At 48.6% G+C, this 23255-nt stretch overlaps 1 protein-coding gene across 3 annotated transcripts in view; it reads left to right on the forward strand.

Annotated features, from left to right (window-relative positions):
• Window positions 1-23255, forward strand: part of ALPK2 (alpha kinase 2) — a 221810-nt gene that overhangs the window by 178217 nt on the left and 20338 nt on the right. For all 3 annotated transcript variants that reach the window (XM_068251267.1, XM_068251268.1, XM_068251266.1), the window contains 3 exons: window positions 52-87; window positions 13056-13330; window positions 14917-15005. In XM_068251267.1, coding sequence (XP_068107368.1) covers window positions 52-87; window positions 13056-13330; window positions 14917-15005 — 400 coding nt within the window. The remainder of the gene's footprint in view (window positions 1-51; window positions 88-13055; window positions 13331-14916; window positions 15006-23255) is intronic.

Consider the following 23255-nt stretch of genomic DNA (forward strand, 5'->3'; position numbering starts at 1 on the left):
ATATTTGTGTTGGATAAAATAACCGGTTTGTTTCTCTGCTCTGTTTTGCAGTGTTGGAGCAGTTGGCGCGTTACCAGGATTCAGAAGGTAATGTGAATACAACATGAGTATACTGTTCACAAAAGGTGTAGTGGGGGGCTAAGGCTTCTTTCACACCTAGAACGCGTGCAGGAGAATGGCCTGCGGTGTGTCGTCGGGATGTTGCGGTGCGAGGCAATCAGCGGTACCCTACAGGAAAACGCTGACTCTGGACGATTAAAAGCTCCTGGGTGCGTCGAACCGCAATGCACCAAAACGCAGTGTCGGATGTGAAAGGTAAAATGAAAGTCTATGGACTTTGATTTTACCTTGGTGCGTTAAAACGCAGAAAACGAGCTCAGATGTGAAGGAGCACTAAGAGCTCCTGGAGAGTAAAGGGGGCTTCTAGATGGTAAACAATCTTAGCTCAAGATATTGCAAAGATAATGTATATCATATTGTTTAACCCCCCTGGGACCGCCTACTGCCGATGGGCGTGGCCATGGCGGCAGCCCCAGGACCGCCTAACGCCGATTGGCGTCAAGTCCTGGGGTAGCTCCGTCCCACCTTCAGTCGGAGACTGTTCGATGGCGAAACCGACGACTTTACACATTGTACAGCGCTGCAATCAGCAGCAGCGCTGTACTGGGGACAGCCGTGTGACACGGCTGTCACCTCCTGACTGTCGGCGATCGGCTGTCATAGGCTGAAGCCTATGACAGCTGATCACATGGATTGGCCAGCAGGGGGAGGGAGGGGGGAATATAAACATATAAAAAAAAAAAAGCAATAGCATTTATTTAAAAAAAAAAAAAAAACATTGAGTAAAAAATAAACAAATAAACATCCGGGGGGAGATCTGACCCCACCAACAGAGAGCCCTGTTGGTGGGGAGAAAAGGAGGGGGGAATTACTTGTATGCTTGGCCTTAAAGCTGCAGTGGCCATTTTTACAAAAGTTAGCCTGGTCTTTAGGGGGGTTTTCCACTGTGGTCCTCAAGTGGTTAATAAGGATGCGCATTGCTATGCACTCAGTTGCATATGAACGTACTATTCATACAATTGTGTGGGCATGTTCACAGCCCTGCTTTGTTGCAGGGAGTGCATTGCCTTATGCCTGCTACACAACTTTCCGTCCGAATGACGGTCAAGTCAATGATTATTTCCAACAGGTCCGATCTAAATTTCAATCATTTTTCTGACCAATTTTGTACAGAAGTGATCGGAAAATCGACCGGAAATCAGATCGGACCTGTCGGAAATAATCGATTCAACCGTTAACTTGATGGAAAATTGCATCGTGTGTACCAGGCGTTATGCCCGCATTGTAGTGTGGGCACTGCGCAACGCACATGGTGGAAACTCTTTAAAGTAATCCATACTTACCTCCAGGGGTGTTGTTAGGTTCCTAAGAGATCCGGGGCACTTCAGCCGGAAAATGGGTGTGGCCACCCTCCAGAATGTGGGTGTGGTCATGGGTGGAGCCAAATTTACATGAACTTAACAGCGGTCTAAGTAGACCTGCCCAGCAAAATATTGGATGAAGTCCTCACTCCATTAACCTCGCTGCCGGTAAGCCCGTGCAGAGCACGGGCTATTCCGCGCAGGAGGATTTCTCAGGCCCTGCTGGGCCGATTTGCATATTTTTTTTTTTTTGCAAGACGCAGCTAGCACTTTGCTAGCTGCGTGTGCACTCCGATCGCCATCGCGCCGATTAGCCGCCCCCCCCCCCCCCCAGACCCCGTGCGCTGCCTGGCCAATCAGTGCCAGGCAGCGCTGAGGGGTGGATCGGGACTCCCAATGACATCACGATGTCGATGACATCATCCCATCCATGGCGACAGGGGAAGCCCTCCAGGAAATACCCGTTTTTTGAATGGGATTTCCTGATCGCGATCGAAGCGGGTGGGGGGATGCCGCTGCACAGCGGCTATCATGTAGCGAGCTTGGGCTCGCTACATGATTTAAAACATTTTTTTTTTAAAAACTGCTGTGCTGCCCCCTGGCGGTTTTTAATAGACCGCCAGGAGGGTTAATACAAAAAAAAAAAAAAAAAGTGCAGCACATCACATAAATAGGTCACTGAAACATAACTAGGCAGAGTTACCCGGCTTCTGTGTTGGCAGTATTGGCTTTCTGCTGGATGAGCTAGCTTGCCGCCAGGTTATCTGGCAGTCCCTCCATAGCATTACCTGAACTTCTGGTGGACCCCTTCCCATTCTCCCACGGCCTCCCATTGAGGCACCACAACTCCCAGCATGCCCACATAGAAGAATCATAGCTCCCTGCATGCCCCTATAAAGGCACCCCAGCACCCAGTATGCCTACATAGAGGCACGACAGCGTCCAGCTTGCCCCCAATTGATGCCCCACAGCTCTCAGCATGTCTGCCATTGAGGCACCACAGCTCTGATTCTGCCTGGAGGACATCCGGGGCACCCCAGAATAGATCCGGGGCACGTGCCACTGATCTTTGGGGCTAGCAACGCTCCTGCTTACCTTAGTAGGAGAAAGATTTTGGATGTCTGGATGCTGCTCCCCAATCCTTTGCTTTGGACTTCCCCAATCCTCCACTATCCCTCTGCTGCAGGCTGGGACCCTCTTCATCTTTGCAGCTCCGCGCCCCTCCATGCACAAACACGGCCGCACTGTGCAGGCACCAGTAGGTTCTCCCCTTTACAGTAGCACAGAAGCCGCTTGTGCAAGGAGAAAATAGCCGAGTGGCTCCATGTCACTGGACAGGTGTAGGCTCACTGGGCTGTATTTTGTGCTTGCGCATTGCAGCCATGCTCGTAGATGGAGGGGATCGCTGTCGATTTGACTGTGTAGAGAGTCCCAGCGCAGCGCGGGAGGGGCGTAGGAGCACCAAGAAAGCCTCTGGACCATTTAAATGCTTCCCCTTACTGAGGTACAGGTACCTTTTAAAGTGAACCTCCAGACTAAAAAATGTACTCAGCAGCACTGAAAAGGCTTGGTGTTTCTTTAACGGTTTCACAGCATCAGAACTTTGTTTTTCTTACCCAAGCCTCATTTTTAGCTGCACAGAAGAAAACTGCCCGGGCACTTCTCCCCTGATGCTGGGCAAAGCATGATGGGATTTCTGATGTTGTTGTTATCCTTCTGCTGTTTTGGCGCAAATTTGTTTTGTTTTTTATTTTGAATTTGAGATTTGAAGCCTAGCGCGCAGCTGGGAGGGGTGATCAGGACAGTTGGAACTGTGTCTCATGCTCCCTGTAACCTTCTTACATCCAAAAAGATGGCTGCCCCCATGAAAAAGATAGCTGCCCCCATGAAATCACAAACCTTTGCCTGTTCTTTTAAAACAGGGTGGGTAAGAGAATATATTACCTATCTATTTTAATTAACATAACTAATGTAACTTAATGACAGTATGTTTGTTTAGGCTGAAGTTCCCCTTTAAGGTGCTCAAATGATAGACTTTTTTTTTTTGAGAATTGCCATCGATTTTTTCAATTGACTAACTGTTGAAACATATGACAAGAGATGGATTAGGATGTAATGGAGCACTTGACAAGGTAGAAGATTTGGGGTCCTTTTGGTAAGTTGAAGTGGAGAGGAGTGAAAGAAGGTGGCAGGTAGGCCCCTTGACACCCACTAAGCACCTGCCTAGGTTGCCTGGTGGATAATCCTGCTCTGCATCTGACGTGAGTTCAATTTTTCACCTATTATGAAAACAATAATCAAAAACATAAAAAATATATATATATAAATATATTTATAATATATTTTATGCCATTGAATTTTCTGAAAAATGGATCAGTATTTCCCACCATGGTCGATTTGAAAAATATCGAAAAAAATGGAAATTCAATACGTTTTCTTGATCTAAGAAAAAAAAATTCGATTTTTCTATACAACCGATCATCTGTTGCCCTTTTTTTCACGTGGAGTGCAGCACCTGCTATTTTGTTTTGGGGGCTCTCTGAAGCAACCTGGGGGCTCCCTGAAGCTTGTGACGGCCCCATTTCGGGTTTCCTTTACTTCAATTGCTCATTACCTACTTCCTGTAATCACAGGCCCCACCTCTTCCTTTAGACAAAATGCTTTCTGGTTACTAGGGATGCTGGGAAATTTAGTCAGGCATCTAATTTTCTTTCCACTTAAAGTGTAACATGGTCACACGTGATGACCCGCCCACCAGCTTAATCCAGGGAGGAGAGGAATCAAGCTGTTGACTTGCACTTATCTTCCTGTTTGCTATGACAGTTGGCCCTGTTCTGTTTTGGGCTTTAGCTTGAGCTGTAACCACCATGCTGTCATAGCGTACGGCGTCACATTGTCAAGTGATACTACCAGTAAGTAGCCAAGGAAAAGAGAGAGAGGACATTTTACAAGAGGTGACCATCTCTGCCAGACGGATCTGATAATGTATTCCAAGAATATTATTTATCCATAGTCAAGGGAGACGCAGAGGCTTCCAGACACACGATTACCTTTCATCTTTCCAGTGAGACGTTACATCTAATTATAGACAACACTAAGAACATTTCTTTAGTAGTGGACACAGCGTCCCTCCTCCTCCTCCACCTTGAGTATCGTCTCCGCATCTCGTCCCGTAAGAAAATGACTCATTACCCAGAAGCCCATAACTGGGAATCAGAGAATCGGAGGCACATCTGAGTATTATAAATACTAAGTGACTGCAGAGAGTTACGTGACTGCAGAGTGTCACTCGTGTCTGTGGTCAATGGCCTCAATTCACTAAGCAGTTTAGACTAGTCTACTGATGGTTTTTAGTCTACTGATGGTTTGGTCAGTTGCATCAAAGGGGGATTCACTATTTCTAAATGTTTTAGACCTGTTTTTAGACCTGGTCTAAACCATTTGGTAATTAGGTGGGTAAAGCAGGGGAAATGATCAAAAGATGCAATTCACAAGCGAGTAGCTATGACTGACATCCTTCTCCTCTGATGAGCTCTCCTCTGCATACAATTAAACTCCTACATAATTAATTCAAAAGGTTCCGTCCTCACATGTAAAATACCTCAGAGAATTACTTTACCGACAGAAATCAGCTGGTCTAATCTCTGTCAGAAAAAGTGGGTGTGGTTACTCCTTACTGAATGTTAGAGCAGGTCTAAAAACAGGTCAAAAGCTTTACACCAAACCATCAGTAGACTAAAAACTATCTGTAGACTAGTCTAAAGTGCATAGTGGATTGAGGCCTTTGTCTTTCTGTGACTTGTAAGGGAACATTACCTATTATGGGAAAAATAGCTGACCCAGAGCATGCCACACAGGGGCGTAACTACAGGGGAGTGGCCCCTGTGACTGCAGCAGGGCCCAAAGCTGTAAGGGGGCCCCAAATACTACTTCACTCCCTCTGATAAAAGGGTCTATCCTTCAGATCAAGTGCTTTGTGGCTGCACTTGTTATGGGTGTGAAGAGTGCGATGGACACACTTGTTTTATGGCCCTTGTGAGATGGGCCTCCAGGCTGTGAGGGTCACCAAAGGGCAGGCTAGGGAAGGGGTGTGAACATTGGAGGGGGGCCTTCAAAGTTCTACTGGGGGGCGCCATGATTTGTAGTTCCTCCCTGCATGCACAGTATAATAGATTCTCACGTTCACAATGAGGCTTTGGAAGTCTAAAGGTGTGTGCAGTAAATGATATTTTTTACGATATCGCACAACATCATTTAATAAAAATTCATCAAACAACATTTTTTCACGAAGCAGGCCACCCGCAGCAGTCGTTTGTTTTTAAACGGCTGTCATGTTGGAACATATTACAGAGAATCATTCCGATTCCCATTGGCTTTCATGCAGATTGAATGCAAATTGTATGCTGCGTGAAACTGGGCCAATGAAATCTACTTGCTACTGTGCCCAATACCAAGCTGTGTACAGGGGGGATTCAAGGAATATTAAGATGGGGGAGGGGGGGCTTGGAGATATTTACTTACCTGGGTCTTCTTCCCACCCCCTGCAGTCTAAGGGCCCTTTTACACTTAGGCCTCGTTCACATTATTTAGCGCAGATGGCTCTGCTATCGGGACGCAACGCGTACGATTGCACGCCATCTGCGCTGCTATGCGCTGCAGATCCCATTCAGTACAATGAATGGGATCTGCGCTGCGATTCCCGAAAATGCATGCAGCAGCACGATAGCGCATCGCGCTGCTGTGAGGCGCATATGATGGGAACGATAGAAGGGCTGTCTATGCCCTTGTACCGTTCTTGCGCATCGCACACTATACGCGCTGCCAAAATGCGCACGGCAGCACGCATAGTCTGAATGAGTCCTTAATACATTGGTACACATTTTTTTTCACTGTGAGAAAGCTTTTAGTTAAAACACGCATAGTAAGAACTGAGCCATAGGAAACCATGGGCATTAGTTTGAAAATCAGTTTTCTTTCAGTTATAACTGAGAGCAGCTAAGTGTAAAAGGAATCTTACTCTTGCCTCACTGTAGTTCTGATCCTCTCCAGGCTTCCGTTGTCCACTCTGAAAAATCTAGCTACTGCACATGCTCAGACCCAACTGCCTGCCTTCTGTTAAAGAGGAACTCCAGTGAAAATAATGTAGTAAAAAAAGTGCTTCATTTTTTACCATAATAATGTATAAATGATTTAGTCAGTGTTTGCTCATTGTAAAATCTTTCCTCTCCCAGATTCACATTCTGACATTTATTACATGGAGACATTGTTACTGTGGGCAGGTTATTTAGCTGTTTCTAGCTGCTCTGGCTGTTAGACAGCTAATAACAGCTGTTTCCTGTCTCTGAACATTGTTACATTGTGGCTGTTTGCCAGGAGTACCGCGGTCTTCAGAGGTTCTTGTGGGAGGGATTTCAGCACAAAATCAGTCACACAGCGCCCCCTGATGGTCTGTTTGTGAAAATCATTGTCTTTCTCATGTAAAATGGGGTATCAGCTACTGATTGGGAAAAAGTTCAATTCTTGGTTGGAGTTTCTCTTTAACACTCCTGTGGTTGGGAGCGCTGTACCCAGGCGCAGTTTAAGTGTTTGCAAACTGTGCAAGTGCAGAACACTCCCATCCACAGGAGCAAGATTGAGGAGGCACGTGGACAGGCTGCTACCTCTGACACTGGGGCATCACTTGGATCTTTTAGTAGGGCCAGCGGCACAATGGAGAGGATAGGAAATACAGCGAGGGACCTAACAGACTGCAGGGACTAAGTTTGCATCAAATTGCCTTTGATTGGTCCTTTTTTGAGGCGCATAGATTTGCAATACTGTACATCCTTATTGACAAGCCACACACAAAAAACCCTTAAAAGAGAACTGTAGTGAGAGGTATATGGAGGCTGCCATATTGATTTCCTTTTAAGCAATACCAGTTGCCTGGCTATCCTGCTAATCCCCTGCCTCTAATACGTTTTGCCCTAGACCCTGAACAAGCATGCAGCTGATCAGGTGTTTCTGACATTTTTGACAGATCTGACAAGATTAGCTGCATGCTTGTTTCTGGTGTGATTCTGCAGGCAGATGGCTCAGCAGGGCTGCCAGGTAACTGGTATTGCTTAAAAGGAAATAAATATTGCAGCCTTCATATACCTCTCATTACAGTTCTCCTTTAACAATGCCAACAACAACAGATGTACATTTGGTATTAAGTGTTCCTTCTGCCTGGCCTTAGGCTTGAGGTTCCAGGCTTGATGTATAGAGAAAAGCTGCATATTATTTCAGCCTCCCTTATCTCTGGCACTGCTGAATGTTTTGATGTGAGGATAAAATGAACCGAGGCTCAGAGCGCATAATAAGGAAACATAAACCTGAGATATGATGACAGAATTGACAAGTATTGTGGAAGGAAAAGAAACAGAATTTCCATTCTCTCCACTGCCGTGGGTTATTATCGATTCTGCGCTGCGAACTGTAAGCTCGCCCCTCTTCCTTCCATTACACTGAAAATTACATCCCTGCAGCACTTTATAAGCACTGAATAGCAATAACCAGAAATAATGACACTGCAATTAAATTGCTACAGGTGTAACAAGATAATATACGGTGTGGACGCCATGTGCATAGAGTTATTATGTTCCAAAACCACATAGTGCTGATCGGTGGAGGATAATAATATAAGAGGGATGATGAAGAGAGATAATGAATGAGAGAAACACACAGGGCAGAGATTAGGACCGTTATTCAATTAACTTTTCTTTCTAAAGGTTCCCATAGATCCATGGTTCCCAACCGTTTCCAGGTCGTGACACATAACGCTGAACATGCAGATACATCACATATGTATAATAAATAAGCAGTGCTGCTGGCACAATAAGGTTGCTGCAGGGACAATATGCTGCTACTGGTACAATAATGGGGATACAGGGACAATATGCTGCTGTTTGGAACAGTTCTTGCTCCTGCCTTGTGCAGAGAGAGTGCAGAGATGCTTCAAACAGGAGAAGTATATAAAAGAAGTCACACCCAGTGGCGGACATACGGCCGTGCAGGCCGTGCCGCCGCACGAGGGCCCCTGAAGTTCTGCTGCTTCAGGGGCCCATTAAGTATTGCAGGTTTTTTTTTATTTATTTTTTTTTATGGTTTTTTTTTTTTAACCTGGGGGGCCCAACTCCTGTCCTCCCCCCTCACCTTGCCCCCCCCCCCCCCCCCCTCATGCGGCGGGAGAGCGGAAAATACAAGAAGTCTCCGGCCGGGGCGGCAGCTGCCGCTTGGTCTCCAACTTGGAGACATATCGGAAACTAAGCAGCAGCTGCCTCTAGCGTCTGCTGCAGCCCCGGCCGGAGACTTCCTGTATTTTCTGCTCTCCCGCCGGCTGCAGCGCATACCGGGAGGGGGGCCCCGAGGTGAGTGAGGGAGGATAGGAGTCGGGCCCCCCACCCGGATAGCTACCCACCCGGCTACCTTACCTACCCACCCGGCTACCTACCCCGCTACCTAACCAGGCTACCTACCCACCCACCCGGCTACCTAGCTACCCACCCGGCTACCTAACCACCCTGCCGGCTATCTACCTGGCTACCTACCCACCCGGCTACCTAACCACCCTGCCGGCTATCTACCTGGCTACCTACCCACCCGGCTACCTAACCACCCTGCCGGCTATCTACCTGGCTACCTACCCACCCGGCTACCTACCCACCCGGCTACCTAGCTACCCACCCGGCTACCTAACCACCCTGCCGGCTACCTACCTGGCTACCTACCCACCCGGCTACCTAGCTACCCACCCGGCTACCTAACCACCCTGCCGGCTATCTACCTGGCTACCTACCCACCCGGCTACCTACCCACCCGGCTACCTAGCTACCCACCCGGCTACCTAACCACCCTGCCGGCTATCTACCTGGCTACCTACCCACCCGGCTACCTACCCACCCGGCTACCTAGCTACCCACCCGGCTACCTAACCACCCTGCCGGCTATCTACCTGGCTACCTACCCACCCGGCTACCTAACCACCCTGCCGGCTACCTACCCACCCACCCGGCTACCTAACCACCCACCCGGCTACCTAACCACCCACCCGGCTACCTACCCACCCGGATACCTACCTACCCACCCGGCTACCTACCCACCCACCCGGCTACCTACCCACCCGGCTACCTAACCACCCACCCGGCTACCTACACACCCACCCGGCTACCTACCTACCCACCAGGCTACCTACCTACCTACCCACCCGGCTACCTACCAACCCACCAGGCTACCTACCCACCCACCCAGCTACCTAACCACCCACCTACCCACCCACCCACCAGGCTACCTACCCACCCGCCTACCCAGCCACCCACCAGGCTACCCACCCGGCTACCCAGCCACCCACCAGGCTACTTACCCACCCGGCTAAGGGCTACCTACCTACCCACCCGGCTGCCTACCTACCCACCCGGCTACCTAGCTACCCACCCGGCTACCTAACCACCCTGCCGGCTATCTACCTGGCTACCTACCCACCCGGCTACCTAGCTACCCACCCGGCTACCTAACCACCCTGCCGGCTATCTACCTGGCTACCTACCCACCCGGCTACCTAACCACCCTGCCGGCTACCTACCCACCCACCCGGCTACCTACCCACCCGGCTACCTAACCACCCACCCGGCTACCTACACACCCACCCGGCTACCTACCTACCCACCAGGCTACCTACCTACCTACCCACCCGGCTACCTACCAACCCACCAGGCTACCTACCCACCCACCCAGCTACCTAACCACCCACCTACCCACCCACCCACCAGGCTACCTACCCACCCGCCTACCCAGCCACCCACCAGGCTACCCACCCGGCTACCCAGCCACCCACCAGGCTACCTACCCACCCACCCAGCTACCTAACCACCCACCTACCCACCCACCCACCAGGCTACCTACCCACCCGCCTACCCAGCCACCCACCAGGCTACCCACCCGGCTACCCAGCCACCCACCAGGCTACTTACCCACCCGGCTAAGGGCTACCTACCTACCCACCCGGCTGCCTACCTACCCACCAGGCTACCTATCCACCCAACCACCCATGGGAGCTGCGCACCGGATGGAGGCTGGGACAGGAGGTCTGCTGCTGCAGGTGAGTAAATGTTTTTTTTTTATTATTTATTTTAGCAGGTGTATGTTCTGGGCAGGTCTGCCACATGATTGCGTGTATGTTCTGGGCAGGTCTGCCACATGATTGCGTGTATGTTCTGGGCAGGTCTGCCACATGATTGCATGTATGTTCTGGGCAAATTTGCTACATGATTGCATGTGTTTTCTGGGCAAATCTGCCGACATGATTGCACGTATTTTCTGGGCATATCTGCCGACATGATTGTAGGTATTTTCTGGGCATATCTGCCGACATGATTGCAGGTATTTTCTGGGCATATCTGCCGACATGATTGCAGGTATTTTCTGGGCATATCTGCCGACATGATTGAATGTATTTTCTGGGCAAATCTGCTCACATTATGTGTATTTTCTTGAGAAAACCTGCACAATTATGTGAATTTTCTGGGGAAAGGGTCACCAAAACTTGGGCCCACTGTCTTTGCGTTGCACTTTTCAAGGGAACCTGAGGTGAGAATAATATTGAGGCTGCCATATTTCTCTCCTTTTAAGCAATACCAGTTGCCTGGTTGCCGTTCTGGTCCTCTGCCTCTTATTCTTTCAACCATAGACCCTGAACAAGCATGCAGCAGGTCAGGGGTTTCTGACAATATTGTCAGAACTGAGAAGATTAAGCTGCATGCTTGTTGCTGGTGTAATTCAGTTTATTACTGCAGCCAAATAGATCAGCAGGGCCGCCAGGCAACTAGTATTGTTTAAAAGGAAATAAATATGGCAGCCTCCATATCACTCACCCCGGGATCACTTTAAATTACAGTTAGCTCCGCCCTTATCCGGTCATTGCCACGCCGGTCCTATCCACGCCGCAGGTCAGGGGGGCCCACAATTGATTTTTTGCACAGGGGCCCACTGCTGCCTGTGTCCGCCACTGGTCACACCCTTTATATACTCACCTCTCCATAGCCACTGCTCTTCTCCTTCTCCTCATCCGCTCCACCAAGATATTCCCACTCTGGCTCTCTCTCCTCGCTGATCTGCTCTCCTCCACCCTCTGCTCATAGTTAGAGCAGGGCTACAAAAAAAGGCCGCCGATGTACACAAAAGCAGACTCCTGTGGCCATTTTCTTGTAGCCCTGCTCTAACTACTGTCTAAGCAGAGGAGGAGGCAGAGAAGAGACGTGGGGAGGGAGACAGAGCGGGACAGAGGGGACAAAATGAGCGTCGCCGACAAAGCCTACCCAAGCCTGCCGCAACACAAGCAAACAGGTTGGTATATAATGCCATTAAATCTGATCAGAGAGGGATCTGATGCCTGCTCATACATCGCAGGCCGATTCCCAATTCAGAAATCGGCCTCGCATCTCTGCCGCCTACCTGGCCACCATCTAAGTATAAAAATGTCCCCCTGGAGCCCATACTCTCTAAAGTTTCTCCTCTCCACCAGTGCAAATCCTGGTCTCCTCCATTGTTATCAGCATGTACACCGTCACCGTGAGCGCCAGTACCAAGTGGCACCAGGCACATGTTATGACATTACATGCACCTGGTGCCACGGGGTACAATAGACTGCAGTGATGGTGGACAAGGCAGTGACAGCGGAGAAGGCCAGGAGTCACACCAGCAGAGAGGTGAGACTTTAAAACACTGTACATGGGCATGGGGGACAGCATAGCACTCATGAAACACTAACAAAATGGATGAAGGAGTGCCCCTATTGGCCCCTCTGTTTCAGGGTCCCTGGTGCAGTTGCAACCTCTGCATCCCCTATTGCCACACCACGGATGCTAGGATAGAAAATTAACTGTCGGGCATAAAATCAAAAATCAATTTTTATCTGGTAAGTAATAAGGATGCTAACCAGGCAATCCAAAAGTTAAAATCACTATTACTTTTCTTGTTGATAAATGATCATTCCCCAGTTTACCTGACTCTTATTTGGTACACACAAGATTTGGTACACAAAAAGGAAGTTTCAGGGCATGCTGGGTTGTCCTTTTTCTCTACTTCCCCTCAGACTTAACTAATGCAGCCTGATTGGCTGAAGCCTCTTTCCCTCCCTCTTGTTTTCCCCTCCCACACCTGTGGTCCTCTCTGATTGGCCAATATTTATCCTGAGACAATGCATTTTCCATAGTAAAGGGCGGGCAAATCAGGCAGAGGAGAGTAAGGGAGGAAATTACTTCAGGATTGGCTTCAAAATAGCCACACTTAAAATGGTAAATGCTAAGAAGGATGTTCTCTTTTTTACTGTAGAAAAAAAATCACTTAAATCAAAATGTGGACAGTGCAATACAAATGTTATATATATATTTATTTTTTTTCTGAGATAGTATGGCTGACAGCTCCTCTTTAACAATTCCTTTCTCAGGATGGCCCTTTACAAACCTTGTCAGTCATAACAGCAGGTAGAGCTCAAAGCAAATCAAGTTTACATTTGTGATATCCAATGTTTTCCGGCTTAAAAAAGTTCAAATATATATTGCAAGCCTCATAAATTAAACACTTGGAAAAAAAAGAACTATTCATTTCCTCTAATAGGTGGAGAGGAGATTGAATTCAACCAGCTGCTCTTCCGGGAAGATTTTATCACTGATATGTACTTTGGTGGAAACCTTCATGGTCGGATAGCCACAGAGGAATTGCACTTTGGAGAAGGGGTCCACAGAAAGGCCTTCAGAAGTAAAGTGATGTGCGGCTTGTTGCCAGTGTTTAATCCTGGTCACCTGTGTGTGCTGAAGGTGCACAATGCCATTGCCTATGGAACCAAGACCAATGATGAACTGGTGCAGAAGAACTACAAACTGGCTGTACAGGTAAGATAAACTTGTTCAGTGTTGGATCAGAGTATCTGAGGTCAGTGCTGGAAAAGGTCCTCCAGCACCAAAGGCTGAGACACCAAAGTGCCCCCTCCATCCCTCCTACCCACCCCAGCCATCACACACTGATTTCTATTAGACTAAGAGGTGCCCCAGGCCCCCCAACACCTTAATCTCTAGTTATCTGGCTTGCAGTCACTGCCATGTATCCCCTTTTCTTATTTCTCTCTGCTTCAAACACAATAGGGGAATGAGAGCAGAGCAGGGAGAAGGTGCTCTTGTGTACATGAGGACCATCAAAAGACCTTACAGTATAGAGGAGATGCTCTTGTGTACCTGAGATCCATCAGAAGACCTAATTATATAGAGCAGGGTATTCTTGTGTACCTGAGGCCTATCAGAAGACTAGAGCAGGGAGGTGGTGCTCTTGTGTACCTGAGGTCCACCAGAAGACATAATTGTATAGAGCAGGGAGGAGGTGCTCTTGTGTACATAACGCCTATCAAAAGACATTACAGTATAGAGCAGAGAGAAGGTGCTCTTGTGTTCCTGGGGCCCCATCAGAATACCTTACAATATAGAGTAGTGATGAGGTGCTTTAGTGTACATGAGGCCCATCAGAAGACCTTACAGTATAGAGTATGGAGGAGGTGTTCAGTATAGAGCAGTGAGGAGGTGCTCCTGTGTACCTGAGGCCCACCAGAAGACCTTACTGTAGTCCATCAGAAGTTGGGACTTGTCAGGAGCATGGTGTACAAAGAGGGGACGCATTGCAAGCCAGTAGGTAGCTATGATACCTGCAGACAAACACAACTGTGTAGTAGTTACCTAGAGACTTTAATCATCTAGACCGAAGGATGAAATAAAGAAGTATGACACCATCTAACAGTACATAACGATATGAATCTTTTGCACACTCAAATTCTATAATGGGGAAGGGGGCTGCCTAATACTGGGGACATATCTGGCTACCTAGACAGGGGAAGGGGCCACCTGATGCTTAGGGCACATCTGGCTACCTAAACTGGGGCAGAGGAAGTACCTTATACTGGGGGCACATCTGGCTACCTATACAAGGGGGGACCTACCAAATATGGTAGCTCTGCATTCTGGGGAAGCTCGGGGCTCTATTTCATAGGGATGGTAGATAAGAAGTTGGGGCTCCCTCTGACCCCAGGCCCTCCCTGCAGACAGAGGCTAGTAGAGGTTTAGAAATGCTAGCACCTCTCATTCTGTTCCGGTACTTACTCATATGTGTGATCCAGCCATTCTGTTCTGTAGGTTGCCATGGTATTATTGCAGCCAGTGATGGTCATGTCTAGGAGAACTCATGGAGAAGCATGTGATCAGTTTGATCAGCTGATAGTTTTGCAAAGTTCTAATTTGCTGTGAGCACATCCAGATTTAGCACATGATCATGACTAGCAAATCAGAGTCTTACACATCTATCACCTGACCAAACTGATCACATGCTTCTCCATGAGTTCTCCTGGACATGACCATCACTAATTGCAACATGTGAGACCTTTCGTTCCTTTAGGTGTTCATCGACGTTGAATGATTTATGTGACTTTGCCTTGCAGGAATGCTATGTACAGAACACGGCACGCGAATATGCCAAGATCTATGCAGCTGAAGCCGAACAGTTGGAGGATTTCGGCAGAGTTCCAGAGTAGGTGACACTTGAAAAATGAATGAAAGCAGAATCCATGTATGAATAAATCTGTTATTGTGTGGCCATTCTTAATATTAAACATGCACCTGCGTGTAAGGTTGACTTGGAACCCGTATAAACGATGTTTGAATACATTCATGTATTATGTACAAAAATGTCATTATGTTCCAATACCAGTTATGTCCATAGGTGGTTTAAACAAAAAGTATTCCCATTCACTCTCTAATGCTCGGTTCACACTTACAAATGATCTAAATAAACTGTGGTCGCTCATGGTGTTAGCAGAAATAGAAAAACAGTTTTATTGGTAAAGTATACACAAATGATAAAGCAGCCAATTAAAAATAATGAAAACTAGCTATATGGGAGCGCTCCAACACACCGTGTTCACTACTGCACATACACACTCATACATCCCTTCTGGTACCGGTACCATACACCCAGATCTTCAGAGAGGGGGATAGAGTTATAAATCAGGGCAGATTTGCAAGGATTGCATGAATTATTCAGCTTGCCAGCACAGCAGTAAAGTTCCATAAGGGTCTCACCACCAACTTGTCACCTCCATAAACCTGAGATGCAGCCGCAATATCTGTCCATCCACCCTTCCGGATAATGGAATGTCGGTATGCATACTGGGTTTACATCACAGGATACTATAAGCACAGATGTCCTGGCATCCTAGACTTCGCCCTTCAGGAACCCACCAACCCCCGCAGAACCGCACCGCAAGTGTGCTGGCTGGCTCAGCTATCACACTTCTCCCTTGGGAGACCTCGTCAGTGGAAAGCCAAGAGCTGGGTGAGCAATCTCTCATTTGCTCTCTGCTTGGGACTCTTCATAGGGAATGAGGTAGGGAAGCACTAGGGGAGGGGATTGAGCCGATTTTCCATCATCGGGCGCCTGTAGGCACATGCCTACAGTGCCTTATGATAAATCCTGCCCTGTCGGTATGGTGTCCCTTGCTAATCGGCTGTCTATACTCACGCACTGTTACTAGCCTGAGGAAGCGGGCTTTGACTCATGAAACGCACTGCCCGTATTAATAAAATTATTTTTTCTATAACAACTACAAGACTGTCATGATTGAGGTAAGCCTCCTCACAGTGGCGTAGCAATGGGGATAGCCGCCATAGCGTTGCTACGGGGCCCCGCGGCAGCGCTACGTCGCAGGGGGCCCGCAGCTGCCCGAGAGGACTTTTTTTTTGTTTTGTTTATTTTTTTTTTGTTTCGCCGGGCCCCCTCCCTCACCTCAGTGCCCCCCCCCCTCCTCACCTGGGCCCCCCCCCTCCTTTTATCAGCGGCGGGAGGTGAGTCATATACAGAAGGCTCCGGCGGGGGTAAGCAGCCACTAGAGGTTCAGCTGCTTCCGGGCTACGGTGTCCCCACTGTATTGCTGCTCGCACCACTTCCTGGTCTATTGCGAGCAGCAATACAGTGGGGACACCGTAGCCCGGAGGCAGCTGAACCTCTAGTGGCTGATTACTCCGACGGAGCCTTCTGTATATGACGCACCTCCCGCCGCTGATAAAAGGAGGAAGGACCCCAGGTGAGGCAGCTACCTCCCCTCCCGCACGGCTACCTAACTGCCCACCCTCCCACCCGGCTGCTACCTAACTGCCCACCCTCCCACCCGGCTGCTACCTAACTGCCCACCCTCCCACCCGGCTACCTAACTGCCCACCACCTAACTGCCCACCCGGCTACCTAACTGAGGGCTACCTAACTGCCCACCCACCCACCCGGCTACCTAACTGCCCACCCACCCACCCGGCTACCTAACTGCCCACCCTCCCACCCGGCTACCTAACTGCCCACCCGGCTACCTAACTGCCCACTACCTAACTGCCCACCCGGCTACCTAACTGAGGGCTACCTAACTGCCCACCCACCCTGCTACCTAACTGCCCACCCACCCGGCTACCTAACTGCCCACCTGGCTACCTAACTGCCCACCCTCCCACCTGGCTACCTAACTGCCCACCCGGCTACCTAACTGCCCACCCAGCTACCTAGCTGCCCACCCGGCTACCTAACTGCCCACTACCTAACTATCCACCCTCCCACCAGGCTACCTAACTGCTCACCCTCCCACCTGGCTACCTAACTGCCCACCCTGCCACCTAACTGCCTACCCTGCCACCCAGCTACCTAACTGCCCACCCAGCTACCTAGCTGCCCACCTGGCTACCTATCTGCCTACCCTGCCACCCAGCTACCTAACTGCCCACCCGGCTACCTAACTGCCCACCCTGCCACCTGGCTACCTAACTTCCCACCGGCTACCTAACTGCCCACCTTTCTACCTAACTTCCCACCCGGCTACCTAACTGCCCACCTTTCTACCTAACTTCCCACCCGGCTACCTAACTGCCCACCCGTCTACCTATCTGCCTACCCTCCCACTCGTCTACCTATCTCCCTACCCTCCCACCCAGCTACCTAACTGCCTACCCAGTGCATTGCCTGCACCGCAAATAGTGTGCCAGCCTGCCCAACCACCCTCCCTCCAGGTAATTAATGTTAGCCCACTATAGACCTAACTACATATACTGCATTTTGTGGGGAAATCTGGCGACAATCTGATTGCATTTTGTGGGGAAATCTGGCGACAATCTGATTGCAATTTGTGGGGAAATCTGCCAACAATCTGGTTGCATTTTGTGGGGAAATCTGCCGCCAATCTGGTTGCATATTGTGTGGAAATCTGCCGACAATCTGGTTGCATATTGTGTGGAAATCTGCCGACAATCTGGTTGCATATTGTGTGGAAATCTGCCGACAATCTGGTTGCATATTGTGTGGAAATCTGCCTACAATCTGGTTGCATATTGTGTGGAAATCTGCCGACAATCTGGTTGCATATTGTGTGGAAATCTGCCGACAATCTGGTTGCATATTGTGTGGAAATCTGCCGACAATCTGGTTGCATATTGTAGGGAAATCTGCCGACAATCTGGTTGCATTTTGTGGGTAAATCAGATTGCCCCACAAAATGTTTGGGTGGGAGGTCCGAGGTCTGTGGGGTTGGAAGGTCGAGGGGGGGGGGGGGCCCATAATTTTTTTTTTGCTATGGGGCCCAGTCATTTCTAGCTACGCCCCTGCCTCCTCACCCTTTTTTTCATTTTATTGTTCCTTTTAACTCCGTTTTATCTGAATCTGGACGCCTCTTTACCCCAGTTGTGCTTAAATAAACCCCCCACACCTTGATGTAGGAGGGGTCCACACAGATCACACATGGTATCAACCATTGTGTTGACCTGATGTTTTTAGAATGGAGAGCGACCGTTTCCTAGTCTCAGTTGGGACACCCAGAGTGGAGTTGGGTTCATTGTCTCCCCCTGCTTCTGTGGTTGGTAGCACCTTGCAACCCACCTTTGTGAGTAGTCAATTTACATCATGTTTGTTGCTCCATTTATCGACATACTACGCTATTTGAGCACCCATTTTTGGCTCCTGTACTTTCTCTCCAGGGTGTCAAGACACCCCCTTACAGCAAGTCTAAAGTCTGAGCCTCTGAGAATTTTAACATTTATGGGCAGCCTTACTGGGAGAGGAACGAAAGAGGATTTGTCGCAAAAATCTTAATATTTAACACACATACAAATAGGAAGTACATTTTTCCCAGAGTAAAATGATCCATAAATTACTTTTCTCCTATGTTGCTGTCACTTACAGTAAGTAGTAGAAATCTGACATTACCGACAGATTTTGGACTAGCCCATCTTTTCATAGGGGGGTGCTCAGGGTTTTCTTTATTTTTAAAAGCACTTAGTGAATGGCAGTTGCTCCGTCCAACTGCCAAAATAGTGTGCAGCGAGCAAGGAGGCTGGCCAGCATCTTTGTATTAATAATTTTCAGGGAATGCCTTTCCTAAAGAAAAAAGGCCATGCTGAGAATCCCCCATGAAGAGATGGACTAGCCCAAAACCTGTCGGTAATGTCAGATTTCTCCTACCTACTGTAAGTGACAGCAACACAGGACAAAAGTGATTTACGGCTCTTTTTACTCTGGTAGAAATGTACTTCTTATTTGTATGTGTTTTACATTTTAAGATTTTCGTGACGGTTCCTCTTTAACCTCTGTAGGAAACGAGATACCCATTTTTCAGTAAACACAGTGTGCAGCCCTTCCCAGCCTGTTAGCTGTGTGTACAGACAGTAGCCTTTGTTTTTCCTCTGCCCTTCTGTGCCACGCTGGTAATGCCTGCGGTGAGGTCACTGCTTTTATCCTGCCCAGGGATCATGGGAGATTTGCTGTTCTTAGATGTCAGATGGTAAAAGGTTGTGTGAAACTCAGTCCGTCTGAATCCGTGCTGCTGGCAAACACCTGTGCCTGCCTGTCAGCGGCGCTCGGCTACTCAGGCCTGCGTGGAAGCCATGGAATTCATTTCTGACATTTCACTGACTTCTCAAAAAGTGGGAAGAGGGCTGTGAGGGGTACAGAATCATCGGGGGAGGGGTACGGAAGCTCAGCGACTTGACACGCACGCACACACGCACGCACGCACGCACACACACACACACACACACACACACACACACACACGTACACACACACACACACACACACACACACACACACACACACACACACGTACACACACACACACACACACACACACACACACACACACGTACACACACACACACACACGTAGACACACACACACACACGTACACACACACACACACACACGTACACACACACACACACACGTACACACACACACACGTACACACACACGTACACACACACGTACACACACACGTACACACACACACACACACACACGTACACACACACGTACACACACACACACACACACACACACGTACACACACACACACACGTACACACACACACACACGCACGCACGCACACACACACACACACGGGGCATCATTGAACTATTGAGTCAGATTCCCGAAGGTTGCACACTACTGGAGCCTATAAATTACCCTGCGACTTTTAGCCTGGATATTATTAAAATTGTCTGCTGTTAGGCAGCACAGATTTGTAACTCTGGCCTGGGTCATATTGGCCCAAGGTTAGGACTGCTGAGAACTTAAAGAGAATCTGTACTGTCCGATTTTTACAATAAAAACATACCAATCGAGTCACTGTGATCTCCTGGGTCCCTCTTTGCCGTTTCTGCCGGTCCCCGCCACGATCCTGGCTTTTAATCGCCAGTTTTAGGCAGTGTTTACAAGCAAACAACATGACCGCTAACCAGGAAGTGATGGTTGTGTGAATATATACAGTATGTATATATATATATATATATATATATGTATATATATATATATATATATATATATACATATCATGTCAGGGGCACCACTAGCCATTTTGTCACTCCAGGCGAGAAAACCAGTGGCACCCCCCACCCCCATCCCATGGTACCCCCCATGAAAATAATTGTAATGCAGCAGCCTTCACTAGAAAATAATCATAGTGCCTCAGCGTTTCATCAGAAATTACACTTATTGCATCAGTGTTTCACCAGAAAATACGCCTAATGTGGGCAGTGTTTCACCAGAAAATATACATAATGTGGGCAGCGTTTTACCAGAAAATACACAGGCAGAGCTCCTCCCCTCTCCCATTAGTTCCCCCTATAGCCCTAATAATTGCCTGCTCCTATAAGAAAAAAACATTTACTTACCTGCAGAAGACTCCTTTCCTGGCCTCCCTCCAGCGTGCAGCAGCTCCCTCGATGATCTCTGTGCAGCAACTCCGGCTGCAAAACTTCCATGCTGACAGGCAGAGCAGGGCTATGAGAAAATTGCACCCGAAGCCCTGCACTGGAGACACAAATAGTCTATAGTGCAGGGCTTCGGACACCATTTTCCCGTAGCCCTGCTCTGTCTGCCGGAACCCACAGATTCCGCAGGCTGTAGTAGTGAGCTTATGGGCTGCGACCAGTGAACTGACGTGGTGCCTTTTAGATGCCGCAAGCCAGTTCACCATCTGGGGACACACCATCTGGCAGGGGGTTGGCTGCGGTCCCTCCCCATGCCCCTCCCCCCCCCAGCACTCATGACTGCCTGGTCGGCCTGGTGGACCAGGCAACTCTGCAAGAGGGTCAGTGGGAGGCTCAAAGGGGAACACAAGGAGTCACAAATGAGGATAGAAGGAGTCACATAAGGACTAAAGGAGGAGCACAGGGGGACAGGAGGGAGACATAGGAAGGCACAGGGGGACAGAAGGAGGCACAAAGGGAGAGAGAAGGACAAACGGGGTCAGACATGGCACAAGGGACTGAAAGAGGCACAAGGAGACAGAAGGAGGAATGAAGGGGGAAAGAAGGATGCACAAGGCATAGAGGTGGCAGCTGCCCCCAACTTGCGCTAAGTAGATGCAGTAGAATCAAGTAACACCCATGGGGGTGGGGCTAAATTTGGGGAGGGGCTTAATCCAGCAACATGGCGCCCCCCAGGACCAATGGCACTCCAGGCAATGGCCTGTACTGCCTATGCTTAGAGGCGCCCCTGTATCATGTTACAGTATACTACAAGTTTTTATTATATAGTGAATTATCTGCACTCCAGTCTTAGATTCACACAGTTTCTCAGTATGTGACAGGCAGCTCCCTCCCCCCTCAGCCTCACAAATTGCATCACAGACAAGCTGAAACTGAGAGCAGAGACACTGTCTATGAGGAGTAAACAAAGCACACATGCAGGGGGCATGCATAACTTGTATTCATTACAACAGAGGCAGCCCATTCCTCCCTGGGTCAACAAGGCTTGACAAAGAAAAGAAGATTAGATATATTACAGAGACAGTGCAACTAGAGAAGGCTACAGTAATCCAGACCACATTAGAACAGGTATAGATACTTATAGGATAGAAGAAATAGGGCTGAAAATGTTGCTACAGTCTCTTTAAAGTCTCTTCAACTCTAAGCAAAGATCTTAACACACCATCTACATCTAATAACTTAGTAATAAGAGCTCTTCTTTGTGGTAAATAAAACTTTTGAAATATTGATTCAAAAAATATATACTAACAATTGATGGGTAATATACATTAAAACGTTATAACAAGATACCAGACTTGGTCCTTAAACAATTCACTTTTTCTCCTGAGTTTTCTTCTAAGATAATTTTTTATCTCCTATTTAGAATAATTTTTCAGCACTTTGCACATGAAATAGTACCAAAAATTAGGTGAAAAAGTGCTACCAAGACTATTTTAAATATTTTCTTGCCTGCTGGGGATTTATATTTATATTTAAAATATCACTTAGGAGAAAACTCAGGAGAAAAGTTAATTGCATATGGGCCATCGACACCTAAAAGTTACAACTCAACATGTTTCGCTTATTTTTCATAAGGGCTTCATCAGGGAATACAAACAACACCTATCAGTGCAGTCAGTGTTAGCATTGTGTAAAAAAGTTGCAGTGCATAACAGTATACAGCCCAAATCAGGTATTTGTTTCCCAAATACCCTAGAAGTGCAGGAAGGTTTCATACAGGGGCGCCTCTAGGCATAGGCAGTACAGGCCATTGCCTGGAGTGCCATTGGTCCTGGGGGCGCCATGTTGCTGGATCAAGCCACGCCCCCTGGGTGAAGCCACGCCCCTGACTAAGCCGCACCCCCACTGGTGTTCTATTACTTGCTTCTAATGCATCTGCTTAGCGTAAGTTGCAGGCAACTTCCACAGTGTCCCTCTGTGCCTTGTTCATCCTTCCCCCCCCCCCTTGTGGCTCCTTCTGTCTGTCCCTTTTGTGCCTCCTTCTGTCTCCTTGTGCCTCCTTCATTCCCTTGTGCCATGTCTGACCCCGTTTGTCCTTCTGTCTCCCTTTATGCCTCCTGTCTCCCTTTGTGCCTCCTTCTGTCTCCATGTGCCTCCCTCAGTCCCCCTGTGCTACTCCTGCCACCTTCTGTCCCCCTGTGCCTCCTTCTGTCCCCTTGTGCCTTTCTTTGTCCCCCTGTGCTACCTCTGCACCTCTATTCCTCCTTCAGTCCCACTCTGCCTCCTTCTGTCCTCATGTGGCTCCTTCTGTCTCCCTTTGTGCCTCATTCTGTCTCCATGTGCCTCTTCAGTCCCCATGTGCCACCTCAGTCCCCTGCGCCTTCCTCTGTCCCCCTGTGCCTCCTTCTGTGCCCCTCTGTGCCTTCTTATGTCTCCCTGTGACTCTGTCTGTCCCCCTCTGCCTCCTTCTGTCTCCCTTACATCCTCCTCTTCTTCTTCTGTCACCCTTTTGTGGCTCCATCTGTCCCTCTTTGTGCATC

This window comes from Hyperolius riggenbachi, chromosome 1 (assembly GCF_040937935.1).
Source record: "Hyperolius riggenbachi isolate aHypRig1 chromosome 1, aHypRig1.pri, whole genome shotgun sequence".
Taxonomy (NCBI): domain Eukaryota; kingdom Metazoa; phylum Chordata; class Amphibia; order Anura; family Hyperoliidae; genus Hyperolius; species Hyperolius riggenbachi.